Genomic DNA, 20772 nt, shown 5'->3' on the forward strand with positions numbered 1-20772 from the left:
TGTGTGTGGGTGCTCTATGTAGACGTCTTCTTGTTAGAACGGAGAAACACATTAAGCAGATTGCACTTTGGAAAATGACACGATATAGCAGGAGTAATGGGTGCGATGCACGTAGATACTTCCGGCATTGTCCGTTGCTCGCTGGGAACTTTTCAATAATAAACGTAAATTGCTAATGTCATAAAGATGCGACAACGTGCCCATATTCATTACAATCAGCTAGCAATGCCAATTTTCGCATTAACCATTGATGCCAAATGAATGATGGTAGGGCACACGCGCACACGTCTCGTCCTTCCGTGAAAGTCACGTCGCCCAGTGAAATCAATTCAAAGTGGAAAAGTACAGGGCACGTACCCGATCCCCTTGCACACAAAGCACAAGTGGGTGGCTGGGCTTGAGCTCCTCTTTCGGTCGGTGCCCCCACGAGCACTGCCTATGCGCCCCGTTCATCTTCACAGTGCGATTGCAAATGTCCCGCCACAAGCCCTGGTAATTGTGATTGGCGGTTACACATACGAGTTTTTGGCCAGGCCAAAACAAGAGCCAGCCGTGTCTGAACAGTTACAGCCGAAGGACACCGAAAAACATATTTGCAAAGTCTTTTAAATAATTGTTTTTAATAGACATTTCAAAAAAATTTTAGTCACAAGACCACCTAAAAATATTATTAAAATTATTAATATAATTTATAATACTGCAATAATTTATCATATAATATGTTCCTTTAAGTTGTAATACATATATTTTATATACTGTATTTGACGCTATTTAAATATATCTTAACAAACAAACACTATTATAATATAAAACAATTTTTACTCTGAAATTAAATAATTAAATTAAAAATAAGATTTATTTGTTAGCCAACTATGATTTTTAAAGAAACTTCTCACAAATACATTAGACCATAAATAGATCTGATTAAAGTTTTAATTAAATTTTTAATTATATATTTATCAAAGAATGATTTTTTCTCTATGCTAAACAAAGAATGGGGCAAAAATAAACTTTTGCGGGCTAATGGCATGCCATAAAGCAGCGGCGTTTGTCAATATCAATTTTGATGATACACGGAGGCAAACGATGGCCTGGCAGCAGGTCTATTGTTTGCGCTGTAAATATGCAATTCTAGCGAAATTTATAACAAACAGCACTGACATTAATTGGGCTCCCATTCATTCGAATTGCACATACGACATGTATTACGCATTTGATGACATAAATTAGCAGTGAAATGAAAGCAAAGCGAAATAAAATGAAGAATAAACAAGTCAAAGCACTGATTGCCTAAGAAATGCTTGAGGTTCGTTTTGCCTTTAAAGGGTTTATATGTGCAACTCAGTTCGATTCCCTTAACCCTGGAAAATTGTACTATTCTTATGCTCATTTGAATCGTATTTTTTTCCTATTTTCCAACTATTTTTGTGGTGACAACAATGGCAACCAACGCAACATCTGGATTCGGATACGGTCTTCACTTCGGATTCGCCTGCAGCCAATTGCAGCGTTGGCAACACAACATTCGCACATGGAGTCACATTTAAATTGGATTGTAAAACTCAATGCGTTTGCGAGGTAAGTCGCGAGTCACACTCACAGTCACAGTCACAGTCACAGTTCCCAGGTCGCAGCCGGTGGCCATCTGCTGGGGGCCAGTCGCACAAGAGTTGGCCACAAGCCACAGACATCCAGAGATATATATAGTATAGTATGTACACAGATACAGATATTGGCGTACAAAAAGCATTCAGACCAAAAGCCAACTGCAGTTTCGTTAAACTATTCTCGTTGCCATCGCTGTTGTTTAACCTGTGCTATTTTGGCTTTTAGTTTCAGCCTTTGCTTTTGGCCTTGTGAGTTTTGGGTGGGATTAGTGCCAGCACTGGCACCATTTAGAAGCGAACTGCTTTTGCTGGGTAGCGATTTTAATTAAAATTTAAATATAGTGCCAAATGCTTGGAACTACAATTGCACAGTAGTTTTTAATAGCTGTTATAACGGGTTCAACTCTGTTTCGCTAATGAGATTTAAGCAGTGTTTAACAGTCATTATCCAATCTAAATGATGCAATAAATGTTAATGAAAAATTAGTTTAGTTTTTTTAATCTTAATAAAAATAGTTTAACATAATTATAACTTTTTCTTGATAAGTATTAATAACATAAGCTGATAATACTTTATTTATATTTTTTTCAAATAAACTAAAAATAGTTTCTAAAAATAACTTTATTGTTATTTATAACATTAGCTGATAATTTATTTTATATTTTATTCCATATTAACTAAAAATAGTTTCTAAAAATAATTTTAGTTTTTTGTACCAGGTTGAGTTGAATTTTTAAGCGGCTCTTCAGCTTCTCTGAATCCTTGAAGATAAAACTACGATTAAAGTTCAAACAAAAGAAAAACTAAGTCCTTGACATTGCTTTATGGCTGGACCCCGACCCCACCTATGTAATCGCTCCTAGTTTTTCCATTTCTAGTTTGGTTTTTGCGCCTTTTTTCCAGCTGCGCTGGTAGTTTATCATGTGGCATAATACAAACACAAGCACTCGCAATTTATGCAATGCAATTTCGTGACGATGCCAAATACAGGGAATGGGAGCCCATTGGGCTCTCTGACCGCTTAGAGGCGAAAAGTGGATTACAAACAAAGCAGTGAGGGTCCGACCGAAATGTTAATTTCTCCATATACAAGGGCAAACATAAAGACACGAATGCCAAGCAAAAGTTCGTGGCCGAGTCGAGGACCCTGCCAAGTTTTGGCCATCCTCGTGCGATTGGGCCAATATTTTCTTTACATTATGACTTTATTTTCGGCTGCCCGACCAAAGCTAAATAAACAACCCAACAGCAGCAACAATGGGCCACATTTAATGTATTTTAATGTGGCATTGCAGAATGGCCGTCACGCCTGCTCGACGCTGTGCCCCAACGAACAGCTCCCGGCGCCGGACGATACGATTTCCTGCCGATCGCCGCGCCTCGTCGAAGTTCCTGGCCACTGCTGCAAGATGTGGCTCTGTGAGAATCCAACAGCTGATGGTAAGTCGACCATTTGCACTCAGAAAAAAAAAGTATTTAGAAAACGTAGAACTGTTTATGTAATTTATTTAAGTGAAAATACCTCAGAAAATGTTTAAATTTTGTAATAAAGTATAATTGAGATAGATCCCAAAAAAAAACAAAAAATCCATATTTCATCTATTGATCTAACATAAATTCACATGACAGCAATTTGAAATCTTCCAAATGAATGACCACATTAAGCAATTTTTTTCTCAGTGCATTCCCATTTCCACTGCCATGACCTTGTTATTGTTTTATAAGTGTGTTTATGGCTCTGGCCATCCCATTGTGCCCACTTCCTTCCCCTACCTCCCGCCCACTGGTCTGAGTTAATGGCGCTCAGGGGCGTGTCGTGCTGTGTCCGATGCGCAACTTAATGCTTTTTAAGCGCCCTCCAAAACCCACATCCCACCCCGAATGCCCACATCCTACGCCCAAAACCGAGTAGAGAGTGCAGCGCATATTTATGAAGATGAATTATTCCATCACGAGACTGGAGGCCACGAGCAGAAGCAAAAGCTGTAATTACTTACACAAGGATTAAGTGTTAATTAAACGCGCAGAATGCAATAAATAAACAAGATATTAAGCGTTTCTGCCAGCAGCTACAGGGTATATCTTTTGGCGACTTAAATGGAAAGCCCTTTGAACATAAAACGAGGGGCTCACAGGATCTGAGGAGCTGCCATTCCTGGCCAGCAATTAGTGCACAGGGTGTTTAAGTTGAAGAGTCATCGGAAATCAAAAACTAAATAAATGAAAATTAAAAGTAAAAATTCCAATATAGTACAGCAAAATGTATGTCTCGTAAAAATCTTAAAGAATATATTTAAAATAACAGAATTAAAGGAAAAATAACAGAATACAAAAATAATAACAAAACTATTCATTCAGCTAGCAACACAAAAATTTTCTGAAACAAAATTTAAAAATGATTAAGACGTCTAAATGAAAAGTTAACAACTCACTTTTTAGTTATCACTGAAGAACCAGCCCGTTTTGATGCAAAATCTAAGAATATTTCCTCCAACCGTGTCTGCATAATTAAATAATCTTCAATATTCAATTTTTGCATGTTACTTTCAAGGAGTTCAAAAATTGTAGCCAAATTTGTCGATTGAGGCATATAGTATGTTACTAGGCCATTATATTCATCTTTGAATTCGGAATGGGGAATCCCTTTCAATATAAATCTATTTAACCTTAAAACTCGATCTGGTAGTAAATTGTCTGTGCCTAAAAATGAGTCCATTTTAGGATCAACTTCTGCGAAGGAATTATTTTGGCTTGAGGAAGACGATCGTTCCAAAATTCTTTGAAAATTTTTCTTTTTATGCTTGATTTTTATCTTCAGTATGAGTCCCTTTGAGTATTTGATTTTTAAACTTTGCACTGTTCCGATGCACTTAAATTCGCCATCCACCATTATGGCTAATCGGGTGCACAACGCCTCGCACTCATCCATACTGTGTGAAGTGAGGACAATTGATTTTCCAGCTGTACGAATGAGACCTATTACTTGCCAAAGTTGTCGTCTAGCACCGGGATCCATGCCACTGGTGGGCTCATCTAGATATAAAACCGATGGATTTCCAAGCACCGCAATGGCCGTGCTCAACTTTCGCTTGTTACCACCACTATAATGTTTCGTTCGCTTATCCAAGTGCTTTTCGAATCCAAAAGATACGGCTATTGTCCAAGTTATTGCATTGATATGTCGACGTTGCACACCTTTTAATAGGCAATAAATTTTTAACGTTTGCCGACCAGTCAAATCATCGAACAATGCATCAAACTGCGGGCAATAACCAATTTTCCCGTGAATCTTATGAGTGGTTATGTTGTCGCCATCTAAGTAGGCTTCTCCGGAGGTGATCTTGTGATCGCCAGTTAGCATTTTAAAGGTTGAAGTTTTACCAGCTCCATTCACTCCAAGAAGGCCAAAACATTCGGCATGTGCGACATGAAACGAAACGCCCCTCACTGCCAGCTTATCTTTATAGCGCTTGGTAATATTATTCACCATAAGAGGTATATCTTTTCGTTGGGAATTAATCATTTTTCTAACAACCAATCGTTCCGCAACAACGTCCTCATTTTCGATTGAAAATCCTCCCCGCGAACGCTTTCTTCCGGAGCACAACTTGCTCAAGGCTTCGCCAAATGAATCGAATACTTTGGCATCATACATAATTGGTAGCAAAAATAAAGCTAATCCCACAGCAAGTAGATATACGATATCTGGCAGAGTACCAGGTTTTTTCCATGCAAAATATCCTGGAATATTACAGCATATGGGAACATTGCGACAACGTTCTTTTTCGGACAATTTCGTGATGCTTCTCAGACTGCACCCACTTCGAATATTATATCCTATATGGATGTGGTGAGCGGCACTGGCCAAACTATAGTGTGGAAATACTCGAAAGTACCAGGCAAGTGCCGATGACACATGCCGCAGCTGAAATGCCTCAAAATCAAGCGCTACGACCAGCATAAAAAATCCACTTCCTGCCAATGTATTGAAAATGGAAATTCGTGTAAAACCTGTGGCAGCATTGGAGAAAAACCCCGACAGAGCATAGCTCAGGGGAATGCCAGCTAATCCAAATATTAACAGCAGATAAAAGAACCGACTCAATTCTAAAGGTGTTGAATAGCCACGCTCTTGAAACGCAGCAATCGTAAATATAGCCGAAAGAACGGATATGATAAATATGAAATAGTCCCATACCATTTGACTCGTCCAGTAAGCACACACATCCACTCCACTTAGGAATTGCAAGAGTTTGGCTCGAGTCTCTCGCTCTTTTATGACGGGGATCGCAAAGAAGGATGTTACGAATGCCATGGTCAAGCTTAAATTGATAGCTATTTCAGCACCCAAACGTTGGCCCTTATTTAGACGTAATGTCCTGGTATCCTCGCTGTAAGGCAATGGAAAATTACTTACATGTGTAGAAGCCTCCTTGCCGAGCAATTTAATGGCCAAAGCATTATGCAATAGGTTAAGCGTCAATGGTGCGGTATGCAGGGGTTTGTTATTCAACCACGCAGTCAAGTAATCCTTACTGATGGTCAGCCCGGCCACATAATCGAAGTCAACTCGGCGGTATTCACTTTTGTCACGACTCAGTATGTAATCCTCAAAGCTTGAGTCTCCTGTTTTAAGCAGCTTTACTTTTTTACCGAATTGCTTCAAGTGATCCATGTAAGTCACAGCTAAACTCGACGCTGAATCAGTGGCATTATCATCCAACACTACGTAAACGTATTTGTACTGCAGAATGGTTACGGGCATGGAAGGTAATTCGTAGTAAATCCTACCACCGCGCGAGTTAAATATGGTCAGGGTCATAATAATTATGGGCAGAAAAATCTGAATAATCACGAGCCAGTAATATCCTATGGTGATATACAATTTCTTCAAAAACAAAGCCTGCCAAAACATACAAAAACGGATCCAAGCTCGTGTTTCCCTCGTTCTTGTATCAAACACCAAGTCCTTGAAGCCCACACTTTTTTCAGCCTGAGCCACATCCTCTCCGCCACGAACTCTTCTTTCGCTGTTGACTTCAATGAAAACATCTTCTAACGTGGCTCCACTCAGGCCATACCCCTCCAATTTCAAGTTGTCACAATTCACATCCAAATCCTTTAGCAATGCCGCAAAGTTCTTGGAATAATCGGTGGACAGGCGATATGTTAGTTCGGTTCCCAGCTGCCTTTCCAGTTTTAAATTAGGCACATGCCGATTTATCAACTCGGTGACTGCGGCCACATTGCAGCCACTCTTCATCATGCAGACCAATTGATAGCCAGTGCCAAATTTTTTCTTCAAATAAAAGGAGGTACCTTGGCATTGCAGCAAGCCATTGGCTATGACAGCTATGCGATCGCCCAGGACATCAGCTTCATCCATGTAGTGAGTGGTTAGCAGAATAGTCCGTCCGTTCTTTTCGCTTTGCAATAGATCCCAAAGACTTCTGCGACCGGCTGCATCGATGCCTGAACTCGGCTCATCGCACAGTACAACCCGAGCATTTCCACACAGGGCACAACAAAGGGCCAACTTGCGCTTCATGCCACCGGAAAGCTTTTCAGCGGCCACAAAAGACTTGTCCTGCAGCTCCAGCATGGTCACATACTTACCCACTTCGTTGTCGACCGCCTTGGCGCCACGTATTCCTTTCAGCTTACTGAAGAACTTAATATGGTCGCGAACACTCATGTTGTTGAACAGTATATTGACTTGCGGGCAAATTCCCAATGATTGCCGCGCTTTAGCCAAATCATGTCGAATATCATAGCCGTTTACTATGGCCGTTCCCCTTGTGGGCTTAATTATGCCCGTTATCATGTTGATGGTTGTGGTCTTGCCAGCTCCATTGTGGCCAAGTAGGACTGTAATTTCATTGCGATACATCTTCAAGTTTATACCCTTGACTGCTCGATGTTTGCCATATGTTTTCTGAAGGTCGCACAGTTGAACGCCCACAACCCTATTGGTTCTACAGCTTTTTCTTTTGTTCGCCGATTCACTAGCGGTGCTGTCGAATTTTGTATTTTTTATAACAAATCTAAAGGGCATAAAGTCCAGCCAGAATGATCTGCGAAAGATGAAGTCCCACCTACGAGGTATACCGTAGTCACCAGGAAATACCTGTTCCACATAGAGGCAAAGAATGAAATATATGCCTGCCCCGAAGGTCATGGCCATGATCACGTAGAACAGGGTCAGATCATCGTCCTCCGAGACGGGCTGGAACATATTGTGCCAAGAGACTCCTTCGCCAGTTCCTTCCCACATGATTATGACATGGAGGCCAAAGCCCAGGGCCGAGTTCGTAAACACCATGCTGATGAGCATTTTGTGGAAGAGGTTAAGACGATCGTAATAGTAGTAGGCAAATGAATAGGGTATAAAGGTAATGAACCAGAGAATACAGGCCACTGCAGATGCTGTGCTGGCTTTTGAAAACATTACCGCCAGCAAAAAGCAAAAACATATGCTAGCTATCACATATGTGTGCAAAAATACCAATACAGGAAGTACATTTGAATGCGAAAGTACCGAGACGGAGTAGTAGAACTTGATCATCATCAGGAACATGACGAGCAGCACCACCACCATAAGCATTACATAACTCTTGACGAACCAAGCCATCCAATGCAGCCAGTTGTGTACGCCGATCAATTTCATTATTTCCTTGAGTTGCAGTTCCTTCTCGGTGGTCACATACTTGGTCACCGTCGAGCAGGGATAGATGAAGCTCAGCAGGATCACGAAGGGCAGTAGTTGACGCAGGCCACTCAACAATAGATCATAGCTAAATGCTCTGTAGGGAAAGCGTTGAATATTTATATGCGGCAGATCTGCATCGGTGATTCCCGATGCCAGGGTCAACCACGACATAGTTAGGGCATGTTGGATTGGCAGAAACCCCTCCCTAATATAACCAACCGGAACTCCGCCATCGTTTATCTCTCTATTACGCGGTCCAGTCGAGTCATAGGGTAGATACAATCTAGATGTCGTCCATGTTTCAATAACTGGTCCTTCCATTGTTCGCAGTTCACTGGGAAAACGAATCGTGTAATTTAATTCAATCGGATATCCGTAGTCATTGATGGCCCCTGCCTGCTCTCCAAATTCCACTCCGGCCAGAAAGTTATGCATCAACATATCCTTTTCCATGTGCGATGCAGTGTCATAAGGTCGAATCCCTAGAAGTCTAAGCCGCAATACCGTAGCATTCATAATCTCAGTATTGAACGGTGTATCCGGAGTGAAGCAAAGGAAATTTCGTGGTATATTAAGCGTTCCATTCTCGTGCATTATCCGATTGCCGAGCGGAACCGTTTTCATATACAACAATAAGTCCGATGTAGATTCAGGCTGGTATCGAATTTCCGGCAGAGACTCGGGCCTTACTATTAAACGCATAATAACAATAAGACAAAGAAACAACGTTGGCAGAAGCATAACGCAAAAAATTTGCATTTTCTGATTCCACTGAAGTGTCCAATTCTTCCATAGCAGCAGCTTGAACTTCTGCCAATCTCCCACGGAGTACACTTCAGTGTTCGAAAACGACTCTCTATCTGGCTTCATTTTTAGATTTTTATTTTTAAAAGTTTGGCAACGCTTTGATTCGAATTTCAATGAGAGTGGGACATTTTTGTTGTATAATAAAAAACAATTTAGCTTTTTGAGATAAATTTACATTAAATTTAGAATAAAATTGCATCTTGAAAAACAAACTGCATTACTTAAACATATTCTCGAACCAAGATCTAAGAATGTTTCGTTATTGTCCTTTGGGGCATTGATTAACGAGCCCCCCGATCATGAGCGTAGTAATTAGCAATCTTTTGTCACTCCTCTCGTTGCAGTTTACGCCACCTGCCACAACAGCACCACAAGCGGCAACTGGACCGCCTGCAGCCGGAGCTGCGGCCTTGGCACCGCCTCGCGGCACACCACCACCCACGCGGGCTGCCATCAACTGAGCAATTTGCGGCTCTGCGAGAATCGCAGGTGCGACAAGGACGACCACGAGGACAATAAGCGGGGCAGGAGCCATCCGTTGACGCACAAGCGGAAGCAGCATCACGCCCACAGCCACTCCCATAAGCACTATCATCACCACAAGGAGCACGAGCAGCCTGCCCACAGGATACGAGTGAGTGTCCATTTAATGACGAAATGCTTTTGCCATTTTGGGAATGTTACCAACAACACTGGTGAATCTGAGTTTTGAGCACGAAAAACGTGTTTAAGTATTTTTAAACAAGCAAGCAACGGCTTTCCTACAGCTCCAAACTAGTTAAAACAAGCGTAATACATTTTGAAGCTGTTCAATTTAACTTATCGAATCAAATTAAAATTAATTGCCTTTCCCAAAACGACTTAAGTAAAAAAATTAAAAAATGAAATAAGCTTTATCATAATATTAAAATCCTTTAGGCATTTTGTTCGACTATTCAATGGTAAAAAAATGTAGTATCACCCCGAATTAAAGTTTAAAATTATTAATGAACCTTAAACGTTTGTAAGTTTTTCTTAGTTAAAAGTAAAATCGAACTACCAATTTAATGAAAAATATATATTACAAAATTTGAAAATACTTTACCCACTGGTTTTTTGTTGCATTGTTTCTATTTAAAGGCTCTTGACTAATAACTTTACTTTTCGCATATTTTTCCTTCTGTTTTTCCGCCGTAGAAGGGCCACGAGTGCCGGAGCATCCAGCGCCTGGGTCCTGCCAGGATTCGCCTTGGCGAGTGCGTTTCCCGGAAGCTGTATCGACCGAAACTGTGCGGTAGATGCCATCGCGGGGTCAAGTGCTGTGCCCCGGCGGTGTCCACCACGATACAGGTGAGTGGGGAAGACGATTCCCGGGATATATTCCGCACCTGCCCAATGGCAACTGGGCTAATACGGGCTGAGCTTAAAGTCCCACCACCTGGCGTCTAAGGAGGAGATGGAAATTTACGCGGATTGAGTTTCCCACTTTTCTTTCTTTCTCTGTCTGGCTTCACCTTTGCAGTTTGCAGAAATTTGCATTCCCAGCATCCAAGCTTGTTTTTCGCCATTTGTTCATTTCAATTAAATTACCGTCAATTTAAAAGCAATCCCATCAACAACACTGCCTTTTGCCATAGTGATAGTTCTTAAATCCAACGATACCCTGCAATTTTGGATAATGTCAACTTTTCTGAATTTGCATAAGCCTGTATAAAAAAATAATAATAATTTAAAAAAGATTCTTAATAGTAAAATGAAAACCAAATTTAGTTAATTTGTTTTACCTATGTAGCTTTATTTAAAAAAAAACCCCATTTAATAAATCATTAAAGTAATAAGAAATAATTTTTTAGTCCAACAATTATTACAAATACAAATTTGGTTCATAAAATAAACTTATAATTTGTTTGCTACAATTAAAAAAATTGTTTAAATGCTTTCAGGCCATGAAATATTTTTGATCAATTTAATTTGTTGGCATTAGCATATGTTATTTGTGTATTTTTCATTATTCATTATTTATTTATTTTGGGACTTATGTTGCGGCTTGCCGCGATTTACCTTTTTTAATATTTATTTATGCGCATTCCAAAGCAGTCTCACAAATTTGTTTGATGATACCTGGAAATTTAATTGACAGGATAACCCCTGCCAGTAATACCCAGAAGTCAGTTCCACGTTGCCGTTTTTATTTAGTTTATTGGCTCTTGCCTTTCTGCTGCCTTTTACTTTTAATTAAAAAGCAAATTGCATTAAAACGTCAATTTGCTCAGTTGCAAAAACAAGTGCCAATTCAAAATGGCAGCAAAATTAAAAGTCAAACCGTGCCCAGATGTCAAAATCAATTTAACACCTCTTCTCCCATCCACATCCAACCAATTGAAATTTTTCCATGAAATGTAAAATCCTCTCAGCCGAGATTTTTACTCCTTACAACTTCCAACGTTTTACAATGGTTCTTTTTTCCCTTTATGTCATTTTTTTCTGTTGCTTCAGGTCGAGCTGTTGTGTCCTTTAAATGCTGTCGATCCAATTAACTACGTACAGCAATGGAAAGTTGGCAGAAAAAGGCATCTGAAGGAGCCCCAGGATGACGATAATGTTGATGATGATGATGATGGGGCCGATGAGGAGGAGGAGCTGCTGGAAAATGCACAGTTATGGGATACGGTCGCCTTGGAGCCAATCGATCAGGAATTCCTGCAATCACATCAGATACAAATCGAGAATAAATTCATTGCCGTAGAATGGATACTGAAATGTGAATGCAGCACGAATGTGAGTACCTGGGGGCAGGGTTTGGGGCTGTTCTTGTCTTGTCTTCGGTGTTCCTGCGGCAGCAGGCCCATAAACGATGTCATATTACACTGGCCCAACTGTATTCGCATGCCAGTTGAGGCAATCATTCGGGTTGTGTCCTTACCTCGACAATCATTCTGCCTTTTCCATCTTGTATTCCCACACTTGCCGTACCAGATGCACGAAAATTGCTTTCACTTGTCATTTTAATCGCATCTTTTGTTGTTGTAAACGCCCTGACTTTAGGTAATACCCCGTAAACATCCTGGAGTGGGCATGATGGTTATAAAGTTGGGTATATAAATAGTTTGTTAAAACATTTGACCCGAATAATAATTATAACAAGGGATTATTGTCTGCAAATTCTATGTAAATATTACTATTGATATATACTCATTGTATGCTTTAACCTTGGTAAAAGATAATAAATATAATAGTATAAACCAAATACATCATTAGATAGAAAGAGTCAAGAGAAGGAAGACATACTTAAAGTATTATATTTACTTCAATATCAATATTATTATAATAAGTAGACCCTTAAAAACTTAAGAATTAAAAAAAACTGTTTTTTGTTTTAATCGCGCTTAGATAAGTTTATCATGGCTGGGTATCAAATAGCCTTTGCCTGCCAATAAATTGTATTCAGCTCTGGTTATTTTCCCAAGCTATGCACAAATGTGTTTTTGTTTTCCGAAAAAAAATTATTGCTGCAATTTTTTTGTTGACTCACAATCCCTATTCCCTGCGGGTAAATTGTAAATGGTGGTGGGTGTGGATGGGTGGCTGCGCCCAGCTGTCTGTTGTGTTTTCCCATTATTTTGGCGAATTCATCTTGAATGCCTTTTCCTTCGCCGCCCGTATGCGCTGCGCAATTGCAATGATTGGATTTTTATGAATACATTCATCAAAGGAGCTCGCTCACTGCGCTACTGGCAAACCGAACGAAAACATTTTGTTGCATACTTTTGGGTGGGAAGTTTAAAACGCCACACGGTGGAGGGGGTGTGCGTGCGATTGTTTGTGCGCCTAAAGTGAGGCTTTTGTTTTGTTTTGACTTTGTAAGCGGTGAATGGGGTTTTTTTTGCAGTAGATGACTATAGTCAATTGCCGAAGAATGGTTCTATAGCCATAGAAATTGGATGTCCTAAAATGACTTTCGCGACCAAGCAAATTCTTAAATAAATTGTTTTATTTAAGTTTAAAAATTGTAAACTAAAAGTTTTAACACAGATAACATCTATTTTTTGACCTGTTATTTTTAAACATTTTATTACCGTTTGGCTTGGTTTCTTATTTAATGATCATCCCTTTTTCCTCAATTGAAGTAAATAAGGCTACGTTTACTTTATTTATATAGAGCTGCTGTAGTTATAGGTTTGGTATGGTTTTATTTTAATTTAGTAGTCACCTTTTTATAGTAAGTTATTAAAACAAAATTTATTCAAGTATGCAAATTCATGGTCTCATGGTGATGCTAAAAACATGAAATGCTAAGAGTAAATGCTATTTTGGTCTGTGGGCAACGAGCGAAAGTAAAGAGAGAGCTCTCTTAATTAGTAGCTAAGCGTATTTGTTCTACTCTTACGCTCTCTTCAACCACTGATATTTAATGCTGACTCTGAATTGCAAGCCTGTCAATTGCTTTATTCTCGGTTTAATTGCATTGACATAACACCATTTCGGCTGGGCAACAATTAAAGCCGCCTTATCACTGGGTTGGCTCTTATCGCAGAGAACCATAAATACTCAGAGATAGGGAAGAAACGGGCAAAAATAAAGAAAATATACGGGGAGAGTGAGTGAAAGTGAATAGACGCGTTTTAGTTTCGTGCCAATCGTCGAACGTGAAACACGTGCGGTTGTTGTAAGAAGTATACCTACATACCCATATTTTCCCATCATGAGTGCCGCATCTTTGCGTCTGCTGGGTAAAACCAAACAAACCGCTCGCATTGTGATCGTGGGAGCGGGATCTGCCGGAATAGCTGCAGCCACCCGTCTTCTGGAACTGGGATTCCGAAATGTTCTCCTCCTGGAGGCCGAAGATCGTATTGGCGGGCGTGTGCACACGATTCCCTTTGCGGACAACGTCGTCGATTTGGGTGCCCAGTGGTGTCACGGTGAGAAGGGAAATGTGGTCTACGAGCGGGTCAAGGATCTGAATCTGCTAGAGGCTACGGAACCCCACTACGAAACCTATAAGTGCGTGCGATCCAACAGAGAAGTTCTGCCCGAAGAAATAGCAGATCAACTGAAAACCATAGCTGAAAACTCGATACCAGACAGGCAGACAGAACTGCTTGATTTCGACGGCTCCCTGGGTGACTACATCAACTTGAAGTACTGGAAAGAGCTGGCCAAACTGCCGCCCATCGAACGCACCATTGCCGAGGAGTTCCTGGAGGTGTTCCACAAGTTCGAGGCCTCCGTGGAGGCGGCCGATCACCTGTTCGAAGTCTCCGGCAAGGGACACCTGGAATACTGGCTATGCGAGGGTGAACTGCTGCTCAATTGGCGGGACAAGGGCTACAAGAGATTCTTGAGGCTTCTCATGAAAGCCCAGGAGGACCAACCCGATGATCTGGGCATCCTTAAGGGTCATGTCCTGCTCAACAAACGGATTGCCGAAATTAATTGGGAGGGAACGGGAGAGCTAACCCTGCGCTGCTGGAATGGCGAGATTATCACCGCAGATCATGTCATATGTACAGTTTCGCTGGGAGTTTTAAAGGAGCAGCATCCCAAGCTCTTTGTGCCCGCCCTGCCAGCGGCCAAAGTGAGAGCCATCGAGGGTCTCAAACTGGGCACCGTGGACAAGTTCTTCCTGGAATTCGAGAGTCCACCATTGCCCAATGATTGGCCTGGCTTTGGTTGCCTCTGGCTAAAGAAGGATCTTGAGGAACTGCGAGCCTCCGAACTCTTTTGGCTGGAGAGTGTGTTTGGCTTTTATCCCGTCTCCAAGCAGCCACGTCTACTGCAGGGCTGGATCATTGGACCACATGCCCGGCACATGGAAACCCTATCCGAGGAAAAGGTCTTAGAGGGTCTTCTGTGGCTCTTCAAGAAATTTCTGCCCTTCGCGGTAGCTCAGCCTCTGCGAATGCTGCGCACCCAGTGGCATGCCAATCCCAACTTCCGGGGCAGCTACACCTTCCGATCCACCTACACCGATGCCCTGCGGACGGGTGCCTGGGATCTGGAGGCGCCGCTCCAGGATGTGGGTGGCAGGCCACGCCTCCAGTTCGCCGGGGAGTCCTCGCACAAGCACTTCTACTCCACGGTCCATGGAGCCGTGGAAACGGGCTGGCGCGAGGCGGATCGTTTGCACCTATATTACCGGTCGCGAACTGCACAGCTGTGAGCTCACACCTCGTGACTCCGGTGGAATGTTTGCAAAAGCGTGGAATCGGGATTTTCCACAGCCAATGGGGCATGAAAACTTAATATATATTTACTTTATTTATGTTCTCCGTTCTTTGCCATTAAAAATGTGTAGAAATAGAGAAAGAAAATATTTATTTTGCAAATCTTAAATGTTTTTGTAGATGTCAAAAGAATATTTTACAATAATAAGACCAAGACTTTTTTAATAAAATGTATACAGACCAATACAAAACTTTTTTTGTGTAATAAACTAAATTGATTTTATTATTAATGCTGCATTTTTTTTGGATTTCAACAAACCGATTTTAAAGTTTTTATTTTAGTTTACTTACATACTCTATCTTATCGGCACGTTGAGTTCTTTTGGCAGGTGTTCTTGGAATCCAGTGCCTAATCAATAGTTAACCATGTTATAGCTAGAATTCAATTTAATGTTCTTGGCCAGATTAGATATAAGATTTTTATCTTAACAACAGAGTTTGAAAATATTTATTCTAAGTTTTGCTGCTAGCTTTAACGAAAAGTAATAATTGTCCATAACAATTTATATTTTTATTATTATTGCAAGATAAGCCAACATCCAAACAATGTTATCATTTCAGTACTTTGCCGTGCAGCTCAATACCAATGTAGACTGCCAAATCTAATAATCTAATATTGCATGTGATGTAAGCTCCTTTTCATGCTTGAAAATCTGTATACTGCCTTTCCAGTTCATCCATATTTTATGGACAATTTTAATGTCTGAACGTAGACAGCCAATAATTTTTCCCCATGCATTTGTTTGTCTGTGTCTTGACCGAGTCATAAAAACTCGGTATCTGAGTCCAGATTTTTAAATTTCATGCATTGCAGTTGCAAACAAAACTCAAATACATTCGTAAAAAAAACTTAAATAAAAGCCAAACATGTTGACCAACTCATTTGCAGCGAGCAGCAAACAACGTTGTAATTGCGCCTGTTTTTCGGAACATTTGCAAACATTTGATTCAAAAGCGGGGGCGGGGGTGGTGGCCAGAGGGCGTGGCCACTGAGGTCTCACACATGCAAAAGTTCAGATTACGTGCGGAATAGGGAAAGCTGAAATCAGTTTAGCACATACCAGTAGTTGGTGCAGCAAGAACACAACCCAAAGGCCATCGGGACCAGACCACACCAGCCATGGATGGCCACAAAAACCACAACAGGTCAACAGGAGCCAGGGTTCAGGAGCAGGAGCGAAATCAGGAGCAGATCCAGAGGCACTGGCCATTTGATTTCACTGCCGAAATGCCCCAGCAATTGCCGGCCGGCAGAAACTGCAGAAGAACTTTGGCTGCCCATGTTGAAAATTCAAATTTATGCCAAGCCAGGGCCCAAAACATTCAAAATATCCTTGCTCCCATGTATCTCTTCTGCTTTATCCTTTCTCGTATTTCCATTACATCTCTTTAAACAGGAAGAAAAATGTTTTTAAATACTAGATTTGAGATCGAAAATGTCATGAAAGTTTCATCTTCAGTACATATTTGATATTGATATTGATTTTTAATTTAGTTTACAAAGTCTAGGACAAACACAAGTGTTGATAAAAACCATTAATGAAAATAATTTCTGAGAGATGTTTATCTAAACTTTCCTGTAAAATACTAAAAGTGGTTGCTAGCAGTGGAGATTCCCATGGGTCAATTTTTAAAAAAATGTATATGGGCTTTACATTAATACATTTATAAACAAACCGTAACACAAGCCAGAAAAAAATAGTTTTTAAATTATAAAATTATTTTTATAGTTCAAAACGGTTTGTCTATGTCCGCCCCTGTCAGATTGCTTTCAGCTGAAAATAAGCCTTACAATGCCATTTTAGTGAAATTATCCAAGGATCCAAGCATTTTAGGACAATAGATTTTCTGTCTGTGTAAACTCTGTCTGCCTTTGTGTGTTTCCATTTGTTTGTTTGTTTGCATGTCGCCCTGGTGGTCGTACTCGTATCCTGCTCCTAGTTTATCACCCTGTCCCCCTTTTTCGCCACCTCCCAATTACATATGCGACTTTGTCGCCCTTCGAGTCGAAAGAAGGCAAGCCCGACAACAAGTTGGCCACATCTGCTGTAGCTTTTCCGATGAACCTGCCCTGCCCTGCCCCCTTCCGTGTTCCAATCCCAGTGCCGATCCCTCGGTTAATGCGCTGCAGGAGCTTCAGTCGTTGGTGCCGTTGCCTTCGGTGTCTAGCCAGCCGGATACGTGGTTTTTTCTAACTATACACTGACAAAAAACTGGGTTATAAAATACCAAAATATGTAAAATGACAGATGAAAAGAAAAATAAAACAGGAATACCCTCTAAAACATAATTTTTGCCCAGATTTCTTCTGCGAATCTACAATATTTTTTATTTTAAGCGTTTCTTTGAATTTATATTATATTATGAAGAGCATGAAGTTTATATTCATAAAGCACCTGAATTACTTGAGCCAAGATGGTCGAAATTAAAAAATAAATAAAAAGGAAATAAATACAGACTTAAATAAGCTTACTTTGTGAAACAGTCTTATTGTGTTTTTAATAATTAAAATAAATTTAAGGACATAATACTAATAAGGGTTTTATGGACATTAACTGTGGTTTATCCATCCAAAATTTAAATATAATTTATAGGATCTCTTCGTTGATTTTAAAGACAGTTTCTTTGTTGTATTAGGTGTTTTTGTCAAGTGTCTTCATGTTCGTCCACGTGCTAGTGACTCCTCGAGTGGCAATGTTGAACAAGTCACTGTTTGACCAAAGGACACACATTTGCCTAGCCGGCAGGGCAGTCGTCCTGTTCCTGTTCCTTGCCGGACTTGTGTTATGGCCCAGGTAATGGTTGTTATGACTGGCAAAGTATTTCTCTGTGTTTGCTGATTGCAATGTCAGCGGTGAGGGAACTGCGAACGTTCATCGAGATGTGGATAGTGAGTGGCTGACAGTTGAAGCTGGCACTCATGACATAGCTGGGAGTGGAACATTCGGCTTAATTGTACAACTAACTAACCTGCGTCGGGATTAAATGGGTTTAGTTGGGATTCCGTCGTGCGAAAGCATGACGACACACCCTTCCATTGACTAGATTAAATTCCTTAAAATTATAGTTCTGTACTGTGCTATTTATCTAGGAATTTTAATTGGGTGCTAAAATGGTAAGAGAAAATTTAAATAGCAGAAGAGTCACAGTTTTAAATTAACTGAAAGAATTGATTCAGAACTTTGATCAAGGCCTAGCCAGAAACAACATTAGTTAGCTCTTAGGCTTAGACTTACTAATTTTAAAACAAGACGATTCCTCAAAAAATTCAAGAAGTATTTATTATTTGAGAAAAGATATATAAATTAACAGATTCAAAACTTTAATCAAAATAAGACAGAAAAACAAAGGTTACTTGTGCTTTCAATTGAAAGAAATTTGGAATGTTAAGATTCAATCTTCGAAAAGTAACAAAATCAATATTGTGGGTTGGTTCTTTATTTATTAAATTATCGAAATTTTTTTTCTGTGCTTGAATTCTTTGTAAAGCTTGAATTGTGTAGTCATTTAGTCATTATGTTAGTTTTCAGCTCGTCCCTTGTAGAATTCATTGAGACGATCGGCCTCGCGCCATCCGGTCTCAGTGGCTCCATGGACCGTGGCGAAGTGATTCGGGCTCGTAGCCTCACCGGCGAACTGAATCCTGGGTCTTCCCGAGACATTCATCAATGGGGAACCCAAATCCGTGCGCCCCGTGCGCAGTTCATCAGCATAGGTGGGGTAGAAACTATAGCTGCCTCGGAAGTTCGGATTGGAGTACCACTGAGTGCGCAAAAAGTGTTTGGGATGGGGCACGCTGAATGTGAGGAACTTTCTGAAGAACCATTGCAGGCCTTCGAGAACCTTTTTCTCTCGCAGGGTTTCCATATACCGGGCATGGGCCCCGATGATCCAGCCCTCCATCAGGAGCGGTTGACTCGCCACGCGATGGAAGCCAACGATGCCCTCCAGCCAGAAGTATTTGCTGCCTCGCAGCTCCTTGAGGTCGTCCTCCAGCCACAGGCAGGCGAAGCTTCTCATGTGCTCCGGCATTGGCTGCTCCTCGAACTCCAAGATGAACTTGTTGACGGTGCCCAGCCTGAGACCCTCGATGGACCGAACTTTGGCAGCCGGAAGAGCTGGCACAAAGAGCTTCTGGTACTTTGCCCTGAGAACTCCCAGGGAGACGGTGCAGATGACGTGATCCACCGCGATTATCTGACCATTCCATGTGCGTAGGGTCAGTTCACCGTCTCCTGCCCAATTAATCTCGGCAATGCGCTTGTTGAGGTTCACATGTCCCTTCAGGATCCCCTGATCACCGGGATGATCCTCGCTGGCGTTCAGCAGAAGACTCAAGAACTTCCAGTAGCCCTTTTGCCGCCAGCTGAGATTCTGATCGCCGTCGGTGGCATCAAAATTCGAGAAGTTTCGAGGCGATAGTTCGTACAGATGATCGCAGGCTTCTTCACTGCAGAGGTGCTTCTTCATGCAGTCCAGTGCCTCTTTGGCAATGGTCTTGTCGTTGGCAACCAATTGCTGGTCCACCTCCTTCCAATATCTTTGGCTCAAGTCATCGCCTACGGATCCCTCACAATCGGATGTTATTTCATATTCCTGCAGAAATTTCTTAATAGCCTTGGTTTGATCATCGGAAAGGACTTCCTTGTTGGATCGCACAAAGTGAAAGCCATATTCATCTGACCTATCAAGAACATCCAGGTCCTTAACCTTCTCGAAGACCACGTTTCCCTGTTCCCCGTGACACCATTGAGCTCCCAGATCGATAACGTTATTTGCAAAGGGGATCGTATTGATGCGTCCTCCGATGCGATCCTCCGCCTCGAAAAGTGTGATGTTCTTAAATCCGTGCTCCAGCAACCTAGTGGCAGCCGCAATTCCTGAGACTCCAGCTCCGATGATCGCGATCCTCGTGGTCTCCTTGGTTTTTGCAAAAGCAATTTCTTCTGTACAGGCACTCATGGTCTATGAACTTGGTTGCTTTGCTTTTAAAAATGCAAATTGTGACCCAGTGCTTTTACATTCAGCCTTATATAGGTTAATTTTGCATTGTGTGTCTTATCAAATTAGTCCGTGCCTTTTTGCGGTTATAATTATCATTTCTGACATTGACACTTTTTGTTATATATTTCCCTGTCTTTTAAGATTTACAAAAAGCTATCAAATTTCAGCTAATCATTCTTTTTTTATCATATATTATGCGTGTATATTTACATATAATGTATTTGCAGTTACTATAAGTTTTCTTTGAGAACGATTGCTTGTGTATTTAATGCAATAGTTACAAGTAGTTCAAGTGCATTTTGCGGTACTTGTGGTCCCTTATCTGTCCCACATGCAGGAACCACTTGAATGAATCGACCAAAACAAATATTCTATAAACGATAGCGATACAGTAAAAATAATTTTACAAGTACAAAACTACATTTTAAATATAAAAAA

General features: G+C 41.0%; 4 protein-coding genes across 4 annotated transcripts in view; 2 read left to right on the forward strand and 2 right to left on the reverse strand.

The window, feature by feature from the left end:
* LOC108135600 (basic-leucine zipper transcription factor A) overlaps positions 1-20772 on the forward strand; it is a 55130-nt gene that overhangs the window by 32080 nt on the left and 2278 nt on the right. The window contains exons 5-9 of the mRNA XM_017256411.1: positions 1499-1578; positions 2904-3048; positions 9469-9758; positions 10301-10453; positions 11600-11881. Coding sequence (XP_017111900.1) covers positions 1499-1578; positions 2904-3048; positions 9469-9758; positions 10301-10453; positions 11600-11881 — 950 coding nt within the window. The remainder of the gene's footprint in view (positions 1-1498; positions 1579-2903; positions 3049-9468; positions 9759-10300; positions 10454-11599; positions 11882-20772) is intronic.
* LOC108135597 (phospholipid-transporting ATPase ABCA3) lies at positions 3881-9296 on the reverse strand. Its single transcript, XM_017256408.1, has 2 exons — positions 4041-9296; positions 3881-3985 (listed from the first exon to the last, which is right to left on the reverse strand). Exons 1-2 carry the CDS (start codon positions 9185-9187, stop codon positions 3967-3969), a joined length of 5166 nt encoding a protein of 1721 aa, XP_017111897.1. The 5' UTR covers positions 9188-9296; the 3' UTR covers positions 3881-3966.
* On the forward strand, positions 13578-15504 carry LOC108135599 (spermine oxidase). The gene has a single exon (XM_017256410.2). The coding sequence runs from the start codon at positions 13806-13808 to the stop codon at positions 15264-15266; it is 1461 nt and encodes a 486-aa protein (XP_017111899.1). The 5' UTR covers positions 13578-13805; the 3' UTR covers positions 15267-15504.
* On the reverse strand, positions 18651-20457 carry LOC108135601 (protein anon-37Cs). The gene has a single exon (XM_017256413.2). It carries the CDS (start codon positions 20290-20292, stop codon positions 18850-18852), a length of 1443 nt encoding a protein of 480 aa, XP_017111902.1. The 5' UTR covers positions 20293-20457; the 3' UTR covers positions 18651-18849.

Source organism: Drosophila elegans, unplaced genomic scaffold (genome assembly GCF_018152505.1).
Source record: "Drosophila elegans isolate 14027-0461.03 unplaced genomic scaffold, ASM1815250v1 contig_208, whole genome shotgun sequence".
NCBI classification, from domain to species: domain Eukaryota; kingdom Metazoa; phylum Arthropoda; class Insecta; order Diptera; family Drosophilidae; genus Drosophila; species Drosophila elegans.